The sequence below is a fragment of the Myotis yumanensis genome, unplaced genomic scaffold (assembly GCF_028538775.1).
Source record: "Myotis yumanensis isolate MYYU_CA2020_CCGP unplaced genomic scaffold, mMyoYum1.0.hap1 SCAF_1, whole genome shotgun sequence".
Classification (NCBI taxonomy): Eukaryota; Metazoa; Chordata; class Mammalia; order Chiroptera; family Vespertilionidae; genus Myotis; species Myotis yumanensis.
Window position 1 is genome coordinate 30,382,831 of NW_027223752.1, and position 21,427 is coordinate 30,404,257.

At 44.3% G+C, this 21,427-nt stretch overlaps 3 protein-coding genes across 8 annotated transcripts in view; 1 reads left to right on the top strand and 2 right to left on the bottom strand.

Moving 5' to 3' along the window:
* Positions 1 to 778: 778 nt before the first annotated feature.
* On the bottom strand, positions 779 to 12,110 carry LOC139002249 (acyl-coenzyme A thioesterase 1-like). Of its 2 annotated transcripts, XR_011470132.1 has the most exons (4): positions 11,452 to 12,110; positions 6,755 to 6,954; positions 5,806 to 6,592; positions 779 to 2,977 (listed from the first exon to the last, which is right to left on the bottom strand). XR_011470132.1 is itself a non-coding variant. In XM_070403627.1 (3 exons), exons 1-3 carry the CDS (start codon positions 12,014 to 12,016, stop codon positions 6,017 to 6,019), a joined length of 1,341 nt encoding a protein of 446 aa, XP_070259728.1. In that variant the 5' UTR covers positions 12,017 to 12,110; the 3' UTR covers positions 5,794 to 6,016. The 2 variants fall into 2 exon arrangements, 1 of the variants encoding a protein (XP_070259728.1); XM_070403627.1 differs by lacking the exon at positions 779 to 2,977 and having other exon boundaries at positions 5,794 to 6,592.
* A 4,135-nt stretch (positions 12,111 to 16,245) lies between these two features.
* Positions 16,246 to 21,358, bottom strand: LOC139011531 (acyl-coenzyme A thioesterase 6-like). Of its 2 annotated transcripts, none has more exons than XM_070417035.1 (3): positions 20,575 to 21,358; positions 19,971 to 20,173; positions 16,246 to 17,442 (listed from the first exon to the last, which is right to left on the bottom strand). In XM_070417035.1, exons 1-3 carry the CDS (start codon positions 21,029 to 21,031, stop codon positions 16,840 to 16,842), a joined length of 1,263 nt encoding a protein of 420 aa, XP_070273136.1. In that variant the 5' UTR covers positions 21,032 to 21,358; the 3' UTR covers positions 16,246 to 16,839. The 2 variants fall into 2 exon arrangements, with proteins under 2 accessions (XP_070273136.1, XP_070273139.1); XM_070417038.1 differs by lacking the exon at positions 20,575 to 21,358 and adding an exon at positions 20,350 to 20,480.
* The window catches only part of HEATR4 (HEAT repeat containing 4), an 84,174-nt gene continuing 83,658 nt past the window's right edge, over positions 20,912 to 21,427 (top strand). For 3 of the 4 annotated variants that reach the window (XM_070416984.1, XM_070417004.1, XM_070417010.1), the window contains exon 1: positions 20,912 to 21,280. The gene's annotated coding sequence lies outside the window, so the exon portion shown is untranslated. The remainder of the gene's footprint in view (positions 21,281 to 21,427) is intronic. The other variant, XM_070416941.1, reaches the window with a different exon arrangement.

Consider the following 21,427-nt stretch of genomic DNA (forward strand, 5'->3'; position numbering starts at 1 on the left):
GTTTTACTTTTTATCCAATCTCAGAGACTTCTCTGCTTTGCCCTCTCCGCCTCCCTAATCTATCACCAATGTTTTTCATGTAACCCCTTTAGGTATTGCCCTTTGATTTTAATATATCAGATAAGTGGTAAAACTGCCATTTCCATTGAGATTTTGCTTTCCTGCAATTGTCATCAGTTTGGCTCAAATAAACTCAAAACACTCTTACTGAAAGGGCAAGGGCTATGCCCTCCATCTTGCCTGTATCCTCCATGTTGGGGCCACTAGCGGCCTTCTTCCCGGAAGCCCAGGCCTCTGCTGGCCACGCCCGGGATTTTAAACTAACCAATGACAATCAAGGGAAGTGCGCGCCATAGATATGACCACATCCTGTGTAACAGGACCCGGCTTGCGCCTGGCCAATCGGCAGAGCACAGTCCTTTCTCCTGCCCTTACTCCGACCCCCCCCCCCGCTATATAACCGGTCTCTGGGCGGGGTTGGTTCTCTTGGCCACTTGGCTAGCCGATGTGTCGGTGAGTCTGGTGGATGGAGAGTTCAAGCTAGCTTGAAATACAGATTCTTATGCTTTTGCATCGGATTGGATGGCTCCCTGATGTGGTTTCTTGGGAATCTTGAAATCTGGGCATAACACTTACAAATTGAGACGTTTCTTACATTGATAAAATCTTTTAAAACTTTGCACCTTTGTGACTCAGCAGTTCCACTTCTAGAACTTCATCCTGAAGAAATAATCATCCAAGCACACACAGATATATGTTCAAAGTTTTAATAGTAAAAAGAAAACAACTCAAATGTCAACAAAATTGGTATTGTTGAATATCCAAACAATGACATAATACTTCCATTAAAAATGTTGCTGAAATGCATCTATTGGCATGCATAGTCATGATGTGTTAATTTAAAATGCAAGTTGTCAAACAAAATTTGTATTTGCTCACTTTGCTTGTCTATTTTTTAATTGCTCTATAATGTGGATGTTTTAAATTTTAGAATAAGAAATAAATTTCATTTTCAAAGATGTAACAATCACATTTATAAAACTAGGAAAAAGTAAAAATTTTACTGGAGAAAATAAAAATGTATATTTATGACATATCCAACTTTGTTCTTGTGTGTAGACAGTTAGACATGAGCAGAGCAGGGACGACGGGCCAGGTACAGAAGGTCACCAGTGTGGAAAGCCCCGGGTACCTAGCAACAGGCAAAACTGGTAAAACAAGGACCTTGCCCCCGGGGGTAACGTTTCTTTCAGTTTAGACCCCCTGACCTTTCCATATCGCAGGTCATGCGATTCGATTCGGACCCTCCCCTGACCTTTCCTCCCCTGGCATGTCACTAGTTATGCCGTAGACTCCCTGGGAGGAGGAACAAGGATTGGAAGAGTGGCCCCATTTGACTCCCTGAAGGGCTCCAGCATGAAGGTAACATCTAGCGATAACATCTATGCCTCACTTGTGTTTCAGCTCCAGGCCCAGAAAAGCAGCAAAACCAGACAAGCGATGCCATGGCTGACGTCTGGACCAGTTCATTGACTATGACCCCTGCCCTGGTACCGACCAATCGGCAGAAACCACAACCCTGAAAGGACACACCTGGAAAGCTGAGGACTATTTTATTGGGATCCTCCCCAGAGACGTCCAGATACATGCTCTCCCCTCCTCCTCTTCTTCGCCCCAGGTGTGTTACCTTTAACTTCCTCTTTGCCAAGCTCCAAGGGCCCTTCTTTTGCCTCTGTAACATCTTTCCTAAGCCCACACACAGCTGGCTCACTTTTCCTACCTCTGTGACTTTTTTTTTTCCAGATCTTCAAACCTGTCTACACTCTCCAAACTAGAATTATTATTCTCCTGCAAAAACCTGTTTTTGTTGATGTGGTTGTAATGGAATCTAATCCTTAAACATAGCTCATAACCCAGCAGAGTATTTCTTTTACTCAAAACTACAGATTACCCCAATCTTCATGATTGCTGAGAACATTATTTCTACATGTCATGAATATCTTTTATGTGCTGTATATAAACTATTTCCCACTATATAAACAGAAATTTTCTTGTCTCTGCAAATTAATTCACAATATCTTGGTACATTTCCCATCAAGTGCATTTTGAGTTTCACATCCTCAAAGGTTAAAAATATTCACACACACACCACACACACACACACACACACAAATATTCACACAGGAAAAGGAAAAAGAATTATATAACTTGGATCCTTCCTCTGTTCTTTTAAACCCTGCAAAATGACGAAATGGATTCCAAAAGCTGTTCACCAGAGAATATGGCTTGGGTCCACTTGCTCTTGTTGAAAGGGCCGGCGGGGCACGTGGCCCCGCAGGCATCCGGCAGGGAGGATGACGTGCAGCCATGGCCGAGGCAGCGCCTGACCAGATAGGCGCAGGCCCGCGGACGCCCAGAAGGACCCGGGCCGCCCTCCTCGGCCTCCGAGTCACTTTCGGGCCGAGCAGCGGGCGACCCAAGGGCCAGGTGGGGTGGTGGGCGGCCCGCCTCCCGGTGACGCCCACGGCGGCAGGCCTTGCATGGGAGCCGAGTGGCTGGCTTCCCATCCATTAAGGGACCTCCATTTTGTATGGAACCATGTGCTCAGCGAAGGCTCCTTCCCCCTTGGAAGGAGCCTCTGCTAGCCACACCCACCATTTCTCTGGACTAACCAATGGTAATCAAGGGAAGTGCACGCCATCGCTATGACCACATCCTGTGTAATGGGTCACCAGCTCGCACCTGGCCAATCGGTGGGGGGCACAGCCCCCTCTCCCGCCCCTACTCCAACCCTCTATGAAACCCCTGGTTCGAGCAGACTGCTCTCTCTTTGCCACCTGCTGCTGCGTCAGTAAGGAAGGTAGAGGAGCTAAGCCCGGGCTTAAAATAAAAGACTCTTTGCTTTTGCATCGGATTGGATGGCTCCCTGGTGGCTTCTTGGGAATCTTGAAATCTGGGCATAACACTTGTTGCAGGCCTGGATAACAGAAAGTTGAGGGAAATTTAATAAGAATAATAAGAATAAATTTAATAATAAGAATAATAAGAAATTTTATAATAATTTAATAATAATAAAATTATTATAAAACAGTGTCCCCAAATTTTAAAAAATCTAGCAGACCTTGTGAAAAGTATAGATAAAATACATAGTTTGAAATGATAGAAAACCAATTATGTTAAGAAGCCTTTAATTTTTAAACAAGAATGTGAATCCAATAAAAGAGAAAAATTGTCACAATTAAATGATTAGAAATTTAGCAAAATAGCTAAAATTTTTTAAAAAACACTTTATCACCTAATAGAGTGAATAATTCTTAGGTTATTAAGTCAAGAGATGTATAAATTCAAATTAGAATGAGTATTGTATCAAATTTCAATAGTCAATTTCACAGATTATGATTCTCATTAGTTATTTGCTGAAAAGCCAGTTCCTCCTCTCACTGTTATTGGTCTGTTTTAAAATAGTCCTCTTTTGCCCTAGCTGGTTTGGCTCAGTGGCTAGAGCAGGGGTGGGCAAACTTTTTGACTCGAAGGCCACAATGGGTTCTTAAACTGGACCGGAGGGCCGGAACAAAAGCATGGATGGAGTGTTTGTGTGAACTAATATAAATTCAAAGTAAACATCATTACATAAAAGGGTACGGTCATTTTTTTTTTTTTAGTTTTATTCATTTCAAACGGGCCGGATCCGGCCCGCGGGCCATAGTTTGCCCACGGCTGGGCTAGAGCATCAGCCTGCAGACTGAAGGGTCCCGGGTTTGATTCCTGTCAAGGGCACATGCCTGGGTTGTGGGCTCGATCCCCAGTAGGGGGTGTGCAGGAGGCAGCCCATCAATGAGTTCCTCTCATCATTGATGATACTATCTCTCTCTCCCTCTTCCTTCCTCTCTGAAATCAATAAACATATATTTTAAAAAATAAAATAATCCTCTAAAAAATCTTATATGAATAACCCAAAATTCAGGAGGATGTGTGGGTATGTTAATAATTTGAAACAATAAAAATAATGCTAATTTTGGGTGAACTATTAATACTACAAATTAGGGTGACAATACTTCATTTTCTGCCAAGAAGAACCCAAAATATAGTTTTGACCACAAGCTCCACTGATCACCCAAAAGCAAAGTCTAGTAATTAATACCTTCATTTTCCCCCTCAAGTATATGAAAAAATTAAGATGAGGGCCAGAACTTTTAATATTTGCTAATTCTACACACATTTTATCTTTTAAAAATATATATACAGCCCTGGCCGGTTTGGCTGAGTGGATAGAGCATCAGCCTGTGGACTGAAGGGTCCCAGTTTCAATTCTGGTCAAGGGCACATGCCTGGGTCGCAGGCTCGATCCCCACTAGGGGATATGGAGGAGGCAAGCAGATCCATGATTCTCTCTCATCGATGATGTTTCTCTCTCTCTCTCCCTTTCTCTCTCTGAAATCCATAAAAAACATATTTTTATGGATTTCTGAGAGAGGAAGGGAGAGAGAGAGAGAAACATCAATGATGAGAAAGAATAATTGATCGACCTCATCCTTCATGCCCCCTACTGGGGATCGAGCCTGAAACCTGGGCATGTGTCCTGACCGGGAATCGAACTATAACCTCCTGGTTCATAGATTGACGTTCAACCACTGAATCACGCCGGCTGGGCTCTACACATATTAAAGTTTAGAATAAATTTTCAGAAATTCAGCTAAGATTATTAAAATAAGTTAAGGCTCACCTAGCAAATTGTAATTAATTTTTGGTGAAGGTGGTGAAAGGTAGGTGATGAGTTCTGTCTTCCCCTGAAATAATTACATTGCTACATGGGACTAGAACCTGTAATCTACCTAGTTTTAAATATATTTTTGAAACCTAGTGTGGCCCTAGCCTGTTTTGCTCAGTGGATAGAGCATCAGCCTGCAGACGAAAGGGTCCCGGGTTCGATTCTGGTCAAGGACACTTACCTGGGTTGTAGGCTCCTCCCTGGCCCGGGCCCTGATCAGGGCTCCTGCAGGAGGCAACCAATCGATGTATTTCTCTCACATCAATGTTTCTCTCTGTCTTTCCCTCTCTCTTCCACTCTCCCTAAAAATCAATGGAAAAATATCCTCGGGTGAGGATTGAAAAACAAACAAACAACCAAAAAAAGAACAAAAGAAACCTAGTGTGAAGAAAAGGTTTTTTTAAAAGTACAAATACAGCCGAAACTAGTTTGGCTCAGTGGATGGAGCGTTGGCCTGCGGACCGAAAGGTCACAGGTTCGATTCCGGTCAAGCGCATGTACCTGGGTTGTGGGCACATCCCCAGTGGGAGATGTGCAGGAGGCAGCTGATCGATGTTTCTAACTCTCTATCTCTCTCCCTTCCTCTCTGTAAAAAATCAATAAAATATATATATTTTTAAAAAGTACAAATACAGAGATAAACACACTGTAGAGAATCTAAGTATGTCTTAGTAACTGAATGCCATTTTTAAAGCAGTATCTTGGGATTTCTAACTTTTCTTAAAGATCCTAGAATGGGTGGCAACTAGAAAAATATCAAAATCTGATTAACAACAGAGGATTCTATGAGTTCAGTCTACCACCAATTAGCCTCCAAGTTATCTTGTTAGAATTCATTTCAGCCTCTGACTGTTATGAGCAAGTTATCATAGGCCAATTGTTCCCTATTGTAAAACCAGGGACCTATATTTATCTTGTTCAAAACAGTTGTGAAACCTATGGGACAGATATAGCAAATTAATTATACCTTTTTTTTTTTTTTTAATCCTTGGAAGGATGGGTAAATGGCAGATTAAAAACCGGTTTTTAGCAATTACCTTGAGTTCAAGCTCAAACAAACATGGAGAAACATGGGTAGTACCGAAGCTACAGGCTCTGATGAACTTGAAGTGAGTGTTTTTACTTCTTTTAAAAGCTTGCCGAGGCCATGAGAAGTCCAGATCTCAGTCATCATTTGTCAAAATATCCAATCTGTCCCCTAATTTGTTCTGAGCATATTCTAAATTTAACTGTCTAGTTTGCAAGACTTTACCCCAGATGCAAGTGCAAAAACTCCAAGATCTTCTTCCAAGACTCAATCTGAGCAACAGCATGAGCTTTGAGCTGCCCACCTCCTAAAACAGGAACCCCTAATACCGGGTCCAGGGCTGCAGAGAAAAAGGGGCTGTAAGGGGGATCTATTCTGTGGCCAGCATTAGGGTAGCTTAAAAGAGTGAAATTTGTCTTCCCATGCTCTGTGAGGTGATGCACAGCTATGTCAGCATACACAGAGCTCTTCCAATGCCTGTCATCCTCTCCAACGATAAAAAGGAAATGGGCACTGGCTTTTTCAAGGGGGATACGGCTTTCCCGATAGGCTGGATCCAAGGGGTCCTCCAGCGCTTCTTTAATATCATACGCCCTTGAATTGGTAGCAGAGATTTTGTCCAGGTTAAAAGGCAGTCCCGGCAGGATCAGTCCACCACATGTAAGGGAAGTAGCTGTGTTAGAGATGCAGCCATTGATGCTCACAACTGCAGCTATATTTGGGAGAAAGCTAGCCATGGAAAGGGCCAACTCTGCCCCTTTCCCAGAACCAATCACTCCAATGTTAGGACCTTTGACCTGAAGATTCAAGAAAAAGACAAAGAAGGAGAGAGAAAAAGAAAGCATGATTGGTATTTGTTACAGATATCTTCTAACCCACTAGTACCACTTTCTATATTCACTCTCTCCTAACGCTAATGACTTTATTTTAAATACATTTCTCTCTGGCATCCCACTCACCTTTGGATGACTTTGCACAAATTTAGCTGCCTCTTCAAAGTAATCTAAATTTAAGTCCTTCATAATTGGAGGTAGATCTTCATAGCCAAAAAATGGCAAAGCCAGAGCAGCAAAACCTCGACAAGCCAGGAGACTCGCTCGAGATTCATTTAATCCTCCGTCTCCGAACATATCAATCAAACCAGGAAAAGGACCATCTCCTATAAACCAGGAAACAGGATTAATCTTGAATTAAGTGACAGAATATTTATTTATTTTTATTTTTTTAAAATATATTTTATTGACTTTTTTTTACAGAGAGAAATGGAGAGGGATAGAGAGTTAGAAACATCGATGAGAGAGAAACATCGATCAGCTGCCTCCTGCACTCTCTACTGGGGATGTGCCCGCAACCCAGGTACATGCCCTGGACCAGAATCGAACCTGGGCCCCTTCAGTCCGCATGCCGACGCTCTATCCACTGCGCCAAACCGGTTAGAGCTAAGTGACAGAATATTTAATAAACTGTGATACCCAGCTAACATTTTCTAAGCCAAATTCTAATTGTATCATTTATCTTTTTTAAAAAACATCTGCCTATTTGCTTTGAAAGAAAACATGTTTTGGTTGAAATAGGATTATTGTTGCGGGTTGTATGGTTGTTGTTTTTTTTAATATTTTTGTTGACTTTAGAGAGAGGAAGGGAGAGGGAGAGATAGAAACATGGATGAGAGAGAAACATCAATCAACATCAATTGGCTGTCTCCTGCACACCCCCTACTGGGGATCGAGCTGGAAACCCAAGCATGTGCCCTGACGGAATTTAACCAGAGAACCAGCGACCTCTCAGGGCATGGGATGACTGTCAACCAACTGAGCCACGCCGGCCAGGGCTCTGTGGGTGAAACAAACTCTCTTTGGGCTATTTTGAAGCTGTAAGTGTAAAATGCTTTTATATTTTCCCCCACGAGAAAATTATTGGGAAATTGAAAAAATACAAAAATTAGCACCAAAGATATAGAAGTGTTTTGGTTTCAAGTGTAAGTACCAATAAATCTAAGCAAACAGTTCTGCAGTCTTTGAGTCATGAAAGTATAATACCTCATTTTTAAAAAGATATGCATTTTAAAGGGCCGTTTGACTTTTCAGTGAACTTAAGATACAGAGTCAACAAATCCATAATTTAACAAGGTTTAAACTATTTTAAAGGTTTAATGAAGGTGTAATATAAAGTGAACAATATATATAGTAAAATGTCAAACTAATATCCTCCTTATGTTGATCTGTTATCTGTTTCAACATTCCTAATGGAGATTGTGCTATTATTCACCATTCCAAGAGAAGAATTTCTCAACCAATTGCCTCTTAGTGTTTTTCAGAAATATGTTTTTGTGTTTTTCCAATTAAAAGTGCCAGGCAAATCTACAAAAATAAAAGGCAAGAACTTAAAGATAGAAACAAAATTAAGAGATCTGAAGTCCCAGGACCAGAGGCCAGTTCTAAGTTTTCAAATCTAGAAATGAATTAGGTCAGCGGTTCTCAACCTGTGGGTCGCAACCCCTTTGGGGGTCGAATGACCCTTTCACAGGGGTCGCCTAAGACAATCGGAAAACACATATATAATTACATATTGTTTTTGTGATTAATCACTATGCTTTAATTATGTACAATTTGTATAACAATGAAATTGGGGGTCATCACAACATGAGGAACTGTATTAAAGGGTCGCTGCATTAGGAAGGTTGAGAACCACTGAATTAGGTCTATAAAAGTGAAAGCTAGGGTGTGGATATTAAGGCAGTGATTTTTATAAGGTGCTTTTCTTTTTTTTTTTATATATATATTTTATTGATTTTTTACAGAGAGGAAGGGAGAGAGATAGAGAGTTAGAAACATCGATGAGAGAGACATCGATCAGCTGCCTCCTGCACATCCCCCACCGGGGATGTGCCCGCAACCCAGGTACATGCCCTTGACCGGAATCAAACCCGGGACCCTTCAGTCTGCAGGCCGACGCTCTATCCACTGAGCCAAACCGGTTTCGGCTATAAGGTGGTTTTCTTAACATTCAGATATCTCAGTATATCTTGATCTGTTCTTTTTAAAATTAGATAAACTTTAATCATTTCTGAACTCAAGATTAATTTCAGAAGCCTAAAGCAAACCATGAAGAAGATGTAACATACTGACCCTCAAATCAGTCTGGTAATAGAGTTTGCAACCACAGGCTTCAAAATATTAATCTGATTTACCACATTAAAAAAATAGAAGTTAAAAATAAAAAAGTTTTTAAAAAGCAAAAACAAAACACAAAGAACTTAATTATTTTGTTTCAACTCAGTAATTTAATCCCTGATATGTAAATTTGCTAGGATATTATTGGCTATTTTATTATTTTTTTATTTTTTTATAATCCTCACCCCAGGATATTTTTCTATTTTTTTAAAAATATATTTTATTGATTTTTCATAGAGAGGAAGGGAGAGGGATAGAGAGTTAGAAACATCGATGAGAGAGAAACATCGATCAGCTGCCTCCTGCACATCTCCTACTGGGGATGTGCCCGCAACCAAGGCACATGCCCCTGACCGGAATCGAACCTGGGACCCTTGAGTCTGCAGGCCGACGCTCTATCCACTGAGCCAAACCGGTTTCGGCAGATATTTTTCTATTGATTTTTAAAATATATTTCTTTATTGATTTCAGAGAGGAAGGGAGAGAAAGAGATAGAAACATCCATGATGAGAGAGAATCACTGATCAGCTGCCTCCTGCACCCCCCCACCCCCACTGGGGACGGAGCCTGCAACCTGAGCATGTGCCCTTAGGCCAGAATTGAACCCGGGACCCAGTGGTCCACAGGCTGACGCTCTATCCACTGAGACAAACCAGCTAGGGCTCCATTGATTTTTAGAGAGAGTGGAAGGAAGAGGAAAATGGAGAAACACCGATGTGAGAGGGACACACATTGATTGGTTGGCTCCTGCATGCCCCCAACCAGGGCCAGGAGCCTGCAACCCAGGTATGTACCTTTGACTGGAATTGAACCCGGGACCCTTCAGTCTGGAGGCCAATGCTCTATCCACTGAGGCAAACCAGCTAGGGCTTTATTGGCTATTTTTTAAAAGCTGTCCCCCCCCCCGCCCCCCCCCCCTCCCCGCCACACACACATGTTCTTAGGCCTGGCAGGCATGGCTCAGTGGTTGAGCATGGACCTATGAACCAGGAGGTCAAGGTTCAATTCCGTCATGGCACCTGCCCAGGTTGCGGGCTTGATCCCCAGTGAGGGATGTGCAGGAGGCAGCTAATCAATGATTCTCTCTCATCCTTGATGTTTCTATCTCTCTCTCCCTCTCTCCCTTCCTCTCTGAAATCAATAAAAATGTATTTTAAAAAAAGATTCTTAGTTGTCCCTAAGAATCCTGAGGGTGAGAGTAGGGGTTATGCTAAACTGAGTTAAAAAAAAAATTAAAAACCTTAATATTTCACTCATTGTTTCACTTAGCCTGTATTTATGGAGAAGGTCATAGTTTGGAGCTCAAAGAGTTTTACTGCACCCTGATTTTACCATCACCTAGCTGTGTGATTTGGTTAAAATACTTTAGGCCTCAGTTTCCTCATGTATAATATAAAGTTGTTCTTTGATGTATGAAATGAGCAATGAAACAGTTTTCTCATTATGGTGAAGGTCTCCAAGGCATTAGAGAATGTCAGATAACAACAAAAAATGTTATCTTTGGCCCTGGCTGGGTAGCTCAGTTGGATAGATTATCCTCCCAACAGGCCAAGGTTTCAGGTTGGATCCCCAGTCAGGGCATATATTAGAATCAACCAATGAATGCATAAATTAAGTGGAACAACAAATAGATGTTTCTCTCTCTTCTTTCTCTCTCCCTTTCTCCCTCTCAAATAAATAAATTTAAAAAGAAAAGTCATCTTTACCCTACCATGAAGCCAGTATAAAAGAGTGAACGATATAATAGGACTTCAATCTGGCCTGTGTGGCTCAGTGTCTGAATGTCCACCTATGAACCAGGTGGTCAAGGTTCGATTCCATGTCAGGGCACATGCCCAGGTTGAGGGCTCCATCCCCAGTAGGAGGCGTGCAGGAGGCAGCCGATCCAAGATTCTTCTCATCATTGATGTTCCATTTCTCTCTCCCTCTCCCTTCTTCTCTAAAATCAATAAAAATATATATATTATATATGTCATATTATATGTACATATATTATATATTATACATGTCATATTATATATACATATTATATATACATATTATATATATATATATATGAATTTCAGTCACTTTGGAGCTTGAGCAAGACACCAATGAAAGACAGATATGTATCACTATTCTCGTCATTTTTTCCAAGATATGATAATGGCGAAAGTTAAATGAACACAAAGCTCTGCCTACTAGAGATAGGCAAACCAGCATTTAATGCTAGAAACTATACAGCCATCACGCTTAACACAGCAAAATCAGAAGGTATATGCTCCCAAGGAATAGTGTCTGCAGCACTAGGAATTCGGAGGGTGGGCAGATAAATTCACATTGAAATCCCAGCCACCAATTAGAGAAAAGATTATCGACACAAAGAAATGATGACGCTCGCTTTGTTTTCAGAGGACAAATCAGCTAGCAAAGCAGTCAGCCTTGGTAAGTGCATGCCCTAAAGCCCCTGCAAGGCCCTCGTGGGGAAAGGCGTGCTCACGCACCTGGGGGCAGCAGGAAGCTGCCCCGCACGCGGCCCGTCTGCAGCCGAACGCGGGACAGCTCGGGGCTGGAGAACCAGCGCTGCACCCGGGCCGAGGCCAGCGCCGGGCCCAGCGGCCCCTCCGGCTGCTGCGGCGCGCGGTGGACAGTCACCTCCACTTTGAGCGGGTTTTTCAACACGCCCCTGGGCATCCGGCCGAGGCAGGGGCCCCCGGAGCCCGCCGGCGTGAGGCTCCACAGGAGCCCCATGGGCTCCACGCCCTCGAAGTCGCCGCCCAGAGCCGGATCCCTGGCCAGGTCCAGCCCCCCGCGGGCGTCGGCCTCGAAGTGGGCCAGCGAGCGGAAGAGGCGGCCTCGGTGGCTGGCGGCCGAGGCCCTCAGCGTCACCCGCTCCCCGGGGCGCAAGCCTTCCGCTTTGATGTCCAGGAGCTCGTCGGCCAGACCAGCCTTGGGCGTGACGACCAGGGTCGCGGCCTTTTGCGAGGAACGGGACGGTGTGGGCAGGCCCCTCCGGAGCTGGCGGGGCGCCCCAGGGGTTCGGAGCGCGGCCCCAGCCGCCCGCCACATGGCGCCAGGGTCTTCGCGGGTTTGACCCGGGCCAGAGAGGGGACTGGTACCTGCCAGAGGGAGGGTCCGGGCTCGGGGACGCAGCCCAGCTGGGCAGGCTATGGCCCGAGGGGGCGGGGCGGGGGCAGGAAGGGGCGGGGCCAGAAGACCGACGGGGCGGGGCCAAAGTGGGCGGGGCGGTCAAGAGGACGTGGGCTGGTCCCTGGGGCGCCCTCAGCCAAGGACTGCAGAAAGGGGCGACCTCTGCAGGCCCTGGGGCCGTGGTGCTTTGGGAAAGTCTATGGTAGACCGCCTGAAAGAGGCACAAGTTCATTTCGAACCTACTCCTCCACCAAACCAGAGTGACAGAAATGCCGCCAGTTACCTTCTCTCCGATCCCTCACTGGCCACCAGGTGACACTGTTCCCTAAACCTAAAGGAGGCAACGTGTGCTGGGCTCAAAGGTTGAGCATGGACCTTTGGACCAAGGGCTTGCCAGCTCGATTCCCAGCCAGGGTACATGCTGGGGTCGCGGGCTCCATCCCCACTGGGGGGCATGCAAGAGGCAGCTGACTGGTGTTTCTCTCCATCCCTCTCCCTTCCTCTCTCTGAAATCAATAAAAATATATTTTTAAAAATAAGCATTGGCTCGCATTGCTCAGTGTTTAGAGCGTCGGCCCTCGCACTGAAGAGTCGTGGGTTTGATTCCTGGTCAAGGGCACATACCTGGGTTGCAGGTTTGATCTCTGGCCCAGATCCAGGTGCGTGTGGTAGGCAACCAATCAATGTGCCTCTCTCACATCGAAGTTTCTCTCTCTCCTTTCTCTCCCCTCCCAAGCTCCTTTCCACTCTCAATGGAAAAAAAATATCCTCAGATGAGGCCTAAAAATAATAATAATAAAATAAAAATCAGCAGAGATATCTTGGCTATCAGGATGCCCCCTAAGGACCAAGGGATCCCAGCCCTACATCAGAATCCCCAGCAAAGTCTTCCAGAGCTGGGAAGACAAGTCCCCAGAACTTCTGACTGTAAAAACCAGTGGGGATTGTGGCTAGGACAGAGGGCTCTGGAGTTCCAGGCATTCTTCTTCTTTTTTAGAATGAATATATTTTTACTGATTTTGAAATATGGTAGCAATCATCTCAGGTAGAAACTATAGTTTAACTTTAACCCTGCTGTTTGGCTTCTGTACTTATTTGCTTTGTTTAACAATAGAAAAGTTATTTTGATTTTCTGAATTATATAAATCATCCCATTTGATTGAATACCCTATTGATTGTACTGTGAATATTCCATTGGCCATGGTCACACTGATCTTAGAAAGCACATTTTCCTTTACCTGGGAAGGACAGCACAATTATCCCAAGGTCAGAGGGCTCCAGTTAACATGTCCCTGTTGACTCAGTGTTCCGGAGACACAAAAACTGTAATTTAGATAACATGCTGCTTTGCTTCTGTAAACTGCTTTTTTGCAAATCAGGTTCCTCATTCCAAACCCTGGGATGTAATCAATACCTTTGTGATTTTTGCCTATATAAATCTGGTGTTTCTGCCATCTTATCACTATGAGATCTGGGAGAGTGAAATGCCCCCTCATAGTCCCGAATTTGCAATAAATGTGACTCTTTAATTCAACTTCTTGAGGTGTCCTTGTGTGATTCGTGGGGTACATTACAACAATTTCAGAGAGAGAGAGAGAGATAGAAGCATTAATGATGAGAATTATTGATTGGCTTTCTCCTGCACGCCCCCCTCACTGGGGACCCAGCCTACAACTAGGGCATGTGCCCTGATGGGGAATTAGGAATTGAACCATGACCTCTTGGTTCATAGGTCTGACACTCAACCACTGAGCCACTCAGGCTGGGTCCAGGAGTTCCTCTTAAAGGGCTGGCCCATGGACTTACTTGGACTCTCTCCCTCTGAGGTCCAATGCTGGGGCAGCAGCTCAAAAGAGCCAGGGACATCCTGGGAAGAACGGAATTGTCTGGCTTCAAGGCAAAGGCTGAAGGGCAGCTTTCTCCCAGACAGACGTGCTGGCTGAGGCCATTGTTCTTTGCTGAGCCCTCCCCACAGAGCCGGCAGGCAAGCCATATCTGAGACTCTAACAACTTGGCTTACCCTGATAGCCCCATCCTGATGATTCCCTGAGACCCTGTCCCACCCAATTTCCATTGGCTTTTCCATGCAAATGGCCTCTCTTGCCTCATGCAACAACCCTGTTTAAGGCTCTCCATCTTTGGAGAATACATACATATGTGGCTGATCCCCTAGTTTTAGAAAAATAGCTCAAGACATTTTTACTTCTGCACCACAAAACCATCATTATAGTGCCCATGAATTTTGGATTTTGTGCATCTCTGCATGTGTCATCTGAAAAAATGAAATGCCTTTCACAAGGTTTTATCTTTCCAGTGTTCAAAACCACTTAAACTGGGCCTACTGGCCTTGCTCACTGGTAACCTGGAGGTAACGGTTCAATTCCAATTCGATCTGGGTCAGGGCACATGCCCAGGTTTCGGGTTTGATCCCCAGTAGGGAGGCGTGCAGGAGGCAGCCAATCAATAATTCTCTTATCGCCGAAACCGGTTTGGCTCAGTGGATAGAGCGTCGGCCTGCAGACTGAAAGGTCCCAGGTTCGATTCCGGTCAAGGGCATGTGCCTGGGTTGTGGGCACATCCCCGGTGGGAGATGTGCAGGAGGCAGCTGATCGATGTTTCTCTCTCGTCGATGTTTCTAGCTCTCTATCCCTCTCCCTTCCTCTCTGTAAAAAATCAATAAAATATATTAAAATAATAATAATAATAATAATTCTCTTATCATTGATGTTTCTATCTTTCTCTCCTTTTCCCTTCCTCTCTGAAATCAATACAAATATATATATATTTAAAAACAATGTAAAATGAATGTACATAATAGCTTGTGATTTTCAACTTGCTGAAGTATGTAACAAGTTTATATAAATATTTTTAAATGATCGGTGGTTGACAAAAACATCCATTTGCTTCCAAAATGGCCCATTGGCCTTTCTCACTCTGATGAAGTACATTCAAAAGTATTGGGAGCACAAAGGAAAACAGAACAAAGGGCTGAATTTGGTTATATTTTTTGATTTGGGTGTGTTGTTTTTTGTTGTCGTTTTCTTTTTTAAAAGTGTCTCCAATTAAATTTCTTTTAGGCTTCAACTGCTTTGAGCCACTAAGCTTCAAAGTAAAATTGCTGACAGCCATTTAAAAAACCAATATGTACACAGACAATAGTGTGGTGAAGGCCTGGGGTGGGGGAGGGGATGGCCTAGAAAGGGTCAATGGGGGAAAAAAGGGTACATCTGTATAACTTTCAACAATAAATTTTTTTAAAAAATCAATGTTTACAAATGGTTCCTTATTTCTTATCATTTTAAATCTAAACTCTCCAATTTGGTTTATGGAGACTCAATTATGTGACCCTAACATACCCTTAACTTTCTAGAAGTCCTCATCACGCAGTTCTGCACTATTTGAGCATATCTCCTCAGGCTGGAAGGTAATTCAAAATGTGCGAAGTATACTTTATCAGTAAGAAGAAATTGAGATCTAGGGCCTCATTCATAAAATAAAAGCAAAGCTCAGAGGTGAAGGGATTAAGATGTACAAATTGGTAGTTACAAAACAGTCAAGGGGATGTAAAGTACAGCATAGGGAATATAGTCAATAATACTGTGATAACTATGTATGGAAATATGGGGTGGGGGGAACACTTTGCATATATGCATAATCCATGGACACAGACAATAGTTTGGTAAAGACCTGGGGAGGGGGCAGGAGCAGGGGAGGGAGGGTCAATGGGGGAGAAAGAGGGGCATCAGTAAGGCTTTCAACAATAAAGATACATTTTTTTTAAAAAAACAAAGCTTAGTACAGTAGTCCCCTTTTGTCCATGGGGATACATTTCAAGACCCCCCAGTGGATACCTGAAACCATGGATAGTACCAAACCCTATATATTCAGTACTGTTTTTTCATACACACACACACACACACACACATACCTATAACAAAATTTATCAATTAGGCAGAGATTAATAATAACTCATGAAATAGAACAATTATAACAATATACTATAACAAAAGTTATGTGAACGTGCTGCTCTCTCTCTCAGAATACCTTCTTGTACGGAGCTCGCCCTTCTTGTGAAGATGTGTGATCACAATGCCTGTGAGATGAGATGAAGTGAGGTACTCAGAATAGCACGCAATTTAAACATATGAGTTGTTCGTTTCTAGGATTTTTCATTTAATATTTTCTGACCACTGTTGATCACAGGAAACTGAAACTGCAGATAAGGGGGTACTACTGTATCGATGTCCCAATGGGAATTCAAAAACAAGTCTTAAGCACACGTTCAGGAATGTGTACTGGCAAGAGTTAAGCAGAGTCCATCCCTTAAGGAACTTGAGTGGGCAGGTTCCCAAAGCTCAGATAAGGTCAGTTAGGGCCCAAGGTGTATATGGGACTCTTAGCAATACGGAATCTCAGTCCACAGAACAAGAACACAAGGCTAACTCTAGGCCAGCAATTGAAAGTTGGGCAAGCACTTCTTATGTTTCTCCTGCTTAAGGTTAAGATTGTTCTTACAAATAAGATCAGGGTTAAGCCTATACATTGGATAAAGTTCAGGGGAGGAAGGGGCAGACCCAGCAGTGAAGAAAATAGGGTTGCAAAGGTTGAGAATCCAGTAGGACCTGACAAGGAAGCCAAGATGGTTGCTTTGTTACAAAAAGATTCCTAGGTGCTCTGGAAAACCCAATACATGCTGCATGGATAGGATTTTTATTAATAGTATCTCATCTATGATTGTAAAGTTACAGTTTGCTGTTGACAGATGTCTCACCATTGAGATGTTTATGGAAGAAAGTTTGAATTTGCTGCCAGGCATCTACCTGTGCCCCTGAATGAGCCTTTAGCTCACCTCCATAGTATATTGGTAGGCCCAATACTGCATGCACAGAGGCTCTACTAGGAGGAAAATAAGGTGGGTCGATACAGTGACCAGTTCCTGGGTAGTAGAGTATCTGGGGTCTGTCTTTCCCATGGGCTTGTAACCGTTCAGAGGCCATATAAGCATAGAATTCACTCTTCCAGCTATAATCATCCATGCCAACAATAAACAGGAAGGGTCCCTGGGCCTTTTCCAATGGAATAAGACTTTGGTGGTAAGGTTTTTCCAGTGGATTATTCCAAATATTCATAAAATTGAACAGGCCTGACTCGGTGGTTGTATATTTCCCTAGGTCACTGCCGAGATCAGGAATAATCATATCCTTGTAATGCAGAGGAGCTATTGTGTTGGCCACACAGGAATTGATAACCACAGTGGCTGTGATGCCTTTCAAGAAAGAGGCCATTGAGAGACACAAGTCACCTCCTTTGGAGAATCCAAGGAGCCCAACACTAGGGCCTTTCACCTGATGAGGAGAGAGAGAGAATAAGCTTAGAATTCATAAGTAGAGGACATAAACAGTGATTCTATATTCTCTAGGCAGTTTTCTCAAATGTCACTTGCTTTCCTTCTTTATGCAACAATCTACAAGGTTCAAAAGTGTCTTCTAATAAGCAAATGAATTGATTTCCTAGTACACAGGCCTTCCACTAATATTTATGGGTTCTGGGTTAAGAATACACACAGAGAGCCATTCACCCTATACCTAAATATTTAAAAGTTAAATATCAAATGAACAAACGATTAAATAAAATATATTCTTTTCTCCTACCTTGATAATATGCCTCCATAACAATTTACAAGGTTCAAATTTAAAATCTTGGAACTCATTGGAGTTTTATACTGGAACATGACATAGGGGAGAGCCAGACCTGACCCCAATCCCTGGTCCCTGGCCCACCGCTCTTCTTTTCCACTCCTAGCTCCATCATGCAACTTGAGGGGCCTTTCACACATATGTGAACAACCCAACCAATATGTTTAAAGCCTTGGTGTATTAATATCGAAAGACCCTGAGCCCTGGCCGGTTTGGCTCAGTGGATAGAGCGTCAGCCTGCAGACTGAAGGGTCACAGGTTCTATTTTAGTCAAGGGCACATACCTTGATTGCAAGCTCAATCTCTGGCGCTGGTTGGGGGGCTTACAGGAGGCAACCAATCGATGTGTCTCTTTCACATCAATGTTTCTCTCTCTCTCTGTCTCTCCCCCTCCCTTCCACTCTCTCTAAAAATCAATGAAAAATTATCCTCGGCTGAGGATTAATAAAATAAAAAAAATTTAAAGCCTGGCTGGTGTGGTTCAGTGGTTGAGCACTGACCTATGAACCAGGAGGTCACTGTTTGATTCCCAGTCAGGGTACATGCCCTGGTTGCGGGCTCCATCCCCAGTGTGTGGCTAGGCGAGCAGGAGGCAGCCATTCAATGGTTCTCTCTCATCATTGATGTTTCTATCTCTCTCCCTCTCCTTTAAAAAAAAAAAAAAAAAAAAAGACCCCAAGGAGAGGCATTGGGCCTGAAAGCAGAAACAGTGCAGTTCGGCAGAGAATTCTGGGGTTCAAGATCCCAAGGGCATAGTGAGCGAGGGGCCACATAGGTTCCTGGTGAACACATTCCCTTGGTCCCTTGGACTCCTTACCCTGTGCGCAGAGATGCACCAAAGAAAGGCCAGAGTGTGGTCATCTAAAACAAATGGTCCAAGGAAGAAGCCTCTTTTGCCTAGGTTTGAGGGCAGAACTAATAGTATATACTGTTCTCTTCTTTTTTTCTGAGGCCTTATGTCCCCTAAATAAACCAATCATCACAGTTCAAGATCATCTAGGTTTTAGCAGCTCTGCTAAAAGACCAGTCCATGAATTTTAGCAGAGTTAAATCATCCTACAGACCTTGTAGAATATCTTATTCCTTAACATTAAAATGTGTGGGTCTCGCCCTGACTGGTTTGGTTCAGTGGTTAGAGCATCGGCTTGCGGACTGAAGGGTCCCAGGTTCGATTCCGGTCAAGGGCATGTACCTTGGTTGTGGGCACATTCCCAGTAGGGGGTGTGCAGGAAGCAGCTGAATCAATGTTTCTCTCTCATTGATGTTTCTAGCTCTCTATCCCTCTCCTTCTCCCTTCCTCTCTATAAAAAATATCAATAAAATATATTTTAAAAAATGTATGGGTCTCTAAGTTCAGATAGTAGCAAAGAGTATCTATTCCATTTATTATCACTACCAAAATATTTTAATTCATTTTTTTCCACTATCAGATAAGAACTTTCTCTGCAAAACCCTAATACCATTATCACACTTAACAAAATGAATAATGATTCCTTAATATCATCAAATACAGTCCTCATTCAAATATCACCAATTGTCTCAAAGATGTCTCTCTTTCTAGTCAAACTTTTTCTTCTACACATTTACATTAATCTTATACACGAGAAAAACTGAATCCGAGAGGGCAACTGCCTTATTCAGGATCATAAGGCTCATTGGTAGTAGATATAAAACCAGAACTCAAGGTTAGTCACTTTTTAGTCCAGTTCTTTGAATTATGGTCAAGAATTAAAGGGAACGCCCTGTCGGGGGGCGGGGGATCAGTTGACTGGAGCATTGTCTCATACACCAAAAGGTTGCAGGTTCCATTATTGGTCAGGGCACATACCCAGGTTGCAGGTTCGATCCCTGGTCTGTGCGTGTACAGGAGGCAACTGATGGATGTTTCTCTCTCACATTAATGTTTCTCTCTCTCTTCCTCTCTCTAAAATCAATAAACATATCCTTGGGAGAGGATTTTTTTAAAAAAGAATTAAAGGAAACTAAACAGTCAACTCTTAAGGAATTAGAGAGAGATGGGTAGAAATGGAAATAATAATCCTTTTAATAAAACTCCTGAAGGAGCCTTTGTGTCTCATGCCATACTTCCAGCCACCAAGTGTCCTGGTGGGCCTTTTGGATCCAGCCCTGTGTCCGTTCTGCTTCTCCCCTGCATTCCCAGGAGCACCAGAACCCACCTTTGGATGCTGCAGCATGAAGTCCACAGCTTCTTCAAAGTACTCCAAGTGCACAACATTCAGACTTTCTGGGAGATCTTCAAATCTGAAGTAAGCCAGAGCAAGCACAGCAAAACCATGTCCAGCCAGGAGGCTGGCCCTGTATTCACAAAGGCCACCACCACTTCCAAACAGATCAATGATCCCAGGAAAGGGCCCTGCACCTAGAGGGTACCACAAAACAAAAGGAGCTTTAGACTCTCAAAAGACATTCTTGGGTTTCAGATTTTGGCAATCAGGAAAGAGAAGTTTTTGAAACATGGAAAGTTGAGGGTGTGGGGGTTGGTGGAAGAAGGATCCTTTTTAATTTAACTTAAATATATTATATTAATATACATACAGTTAGCTGGTCCTTCTTCACCTGGGGACATGCCTGAGCGCCAGGGCCTCAGGAAGTGCCATTACACTTGAAGAAAAACTTCCACCCAGAATCCACAACAGACTCGGGAGCGTGGGGACCAATTTTGGTCAGTGGTTCCCAGGCCAGGCAAGAGGTCAGTAGGGTCTCGCACTCCACCCAACTCTCCAGAATGGCCCAGAATAGCCACGGGAGCTGGTCGCTCACCTGGCGGCAGGAAGAGCGTGGCGCGCACCCGGCCCGCGCGCACCGGCTCCCTCCGCACCCCGGGGGCAATGAAATCGCGCTGGTGCACCGTCCGGCCCAGGAGGCGCCCGCCCTCGGGCTCGTGGCCGTCGAGCACCTCCAGCTCCACGGCGAAAGGTTGGTTCACGTCCCGCTTCACCAGTCGACCCCAAGGTTTCTCCGCTTCCATGGCCCAGAAGAGCCCCATGGGCTCCAGCCCCGCGAAGCTGCCGCCCAGCGCGGGCGCGCGCGCCAGGTCCAGCTCGCCGCCGGCGTCGGCGCGGTAGCGCGCGTGGGCCCGGAAGAGCTCGCCCTTCTCGTCGCGCAGGGACACGCGCAGCGTGACTCGCTGCTCGGGGGCCAGGCCGCGCACCACGATGCTCACCGGCTCGTCCCAGCAGCTACGGCCCGCGGGCTCCAGCGTCACGGTTGCGGCCATCTCGGTCTCGGAGAAGCAGGGGCGGCCTGGCTCGGTGGAGTCGAGGGCGGGGCCTGGCGTCCCTTCACCTCCCTGGGGATCAGCCGCTATTGGACCCCTTGCGCTCACTACGTGCCACCGGGCTGGCTGGCTTGTTGACACCTTCTAAGCCGCTGTGTGAAGTCTTGTAGAATGGGTGCACATTCTCGAGTGCCTGAACAGGATAAAGTCTCTGCTGAGAGTTAATTGCTAACCCTGCAATCCAATGTGGTGAGTGTTGAAACAGAGGTACAAAGACCGCTGAGAGTTAAAGGATTGGGAAAGATATGGAACATTCCAGGAGTCTGGACTTCTAAAAAAGCTTCTCTGATGTGCACAGTTGACCTTTGAACAAGGGGCGGGGTGCGGTTAGGGACG

Bases quoted from the DNA above. Each gene is read 5' to 3' on its own strand.
- LOC139002249 (XM_070403627.1), bottom strand. From the start codon at position 12,016: ATGTGGCGGGCGGCTGGGGCCGCGCTCCGAACCCCTGGGGCGCCCCGC. The intron at 6,955-11,451 runs GTGCGTGAGCAC...CCTGGTTTATAG, and splicing joins CAGCTTCCTGCTGCCCCCAG to GAGATGGTCCTTTTCCTGGT. The intron at 6,593-6,754 runs GTGAGTGGGATG...TTGAATCTTCAG, and splicing joins TTGTGCAAAGTCATCCAAAG to GTCAAAGGTCCTAACATTGG.
- LOC139011531 (XM_070417035.1), bottom strand. From the start codon at position 21,031: ATGGCCGCAACCGTGACGCTGGAGCCCGCGGGCCGTAGCTGCTGGGAC. The intron at 20,174-20,574 runs GTGAGCGACCAG...GGTACCCTCTAG, and splicing joins CACGCTCTTCCTGCCGCCAG to GTGCAGGGCCCTTTCCTGGG. The intron at 17,443-19,970 runs GTGGGTTCTGGT...TCTCCTCATCAG, and splicing joins TCATGCTGCAGCATCCAAAG to GTGAAAGGCCCTAGTGTTGG.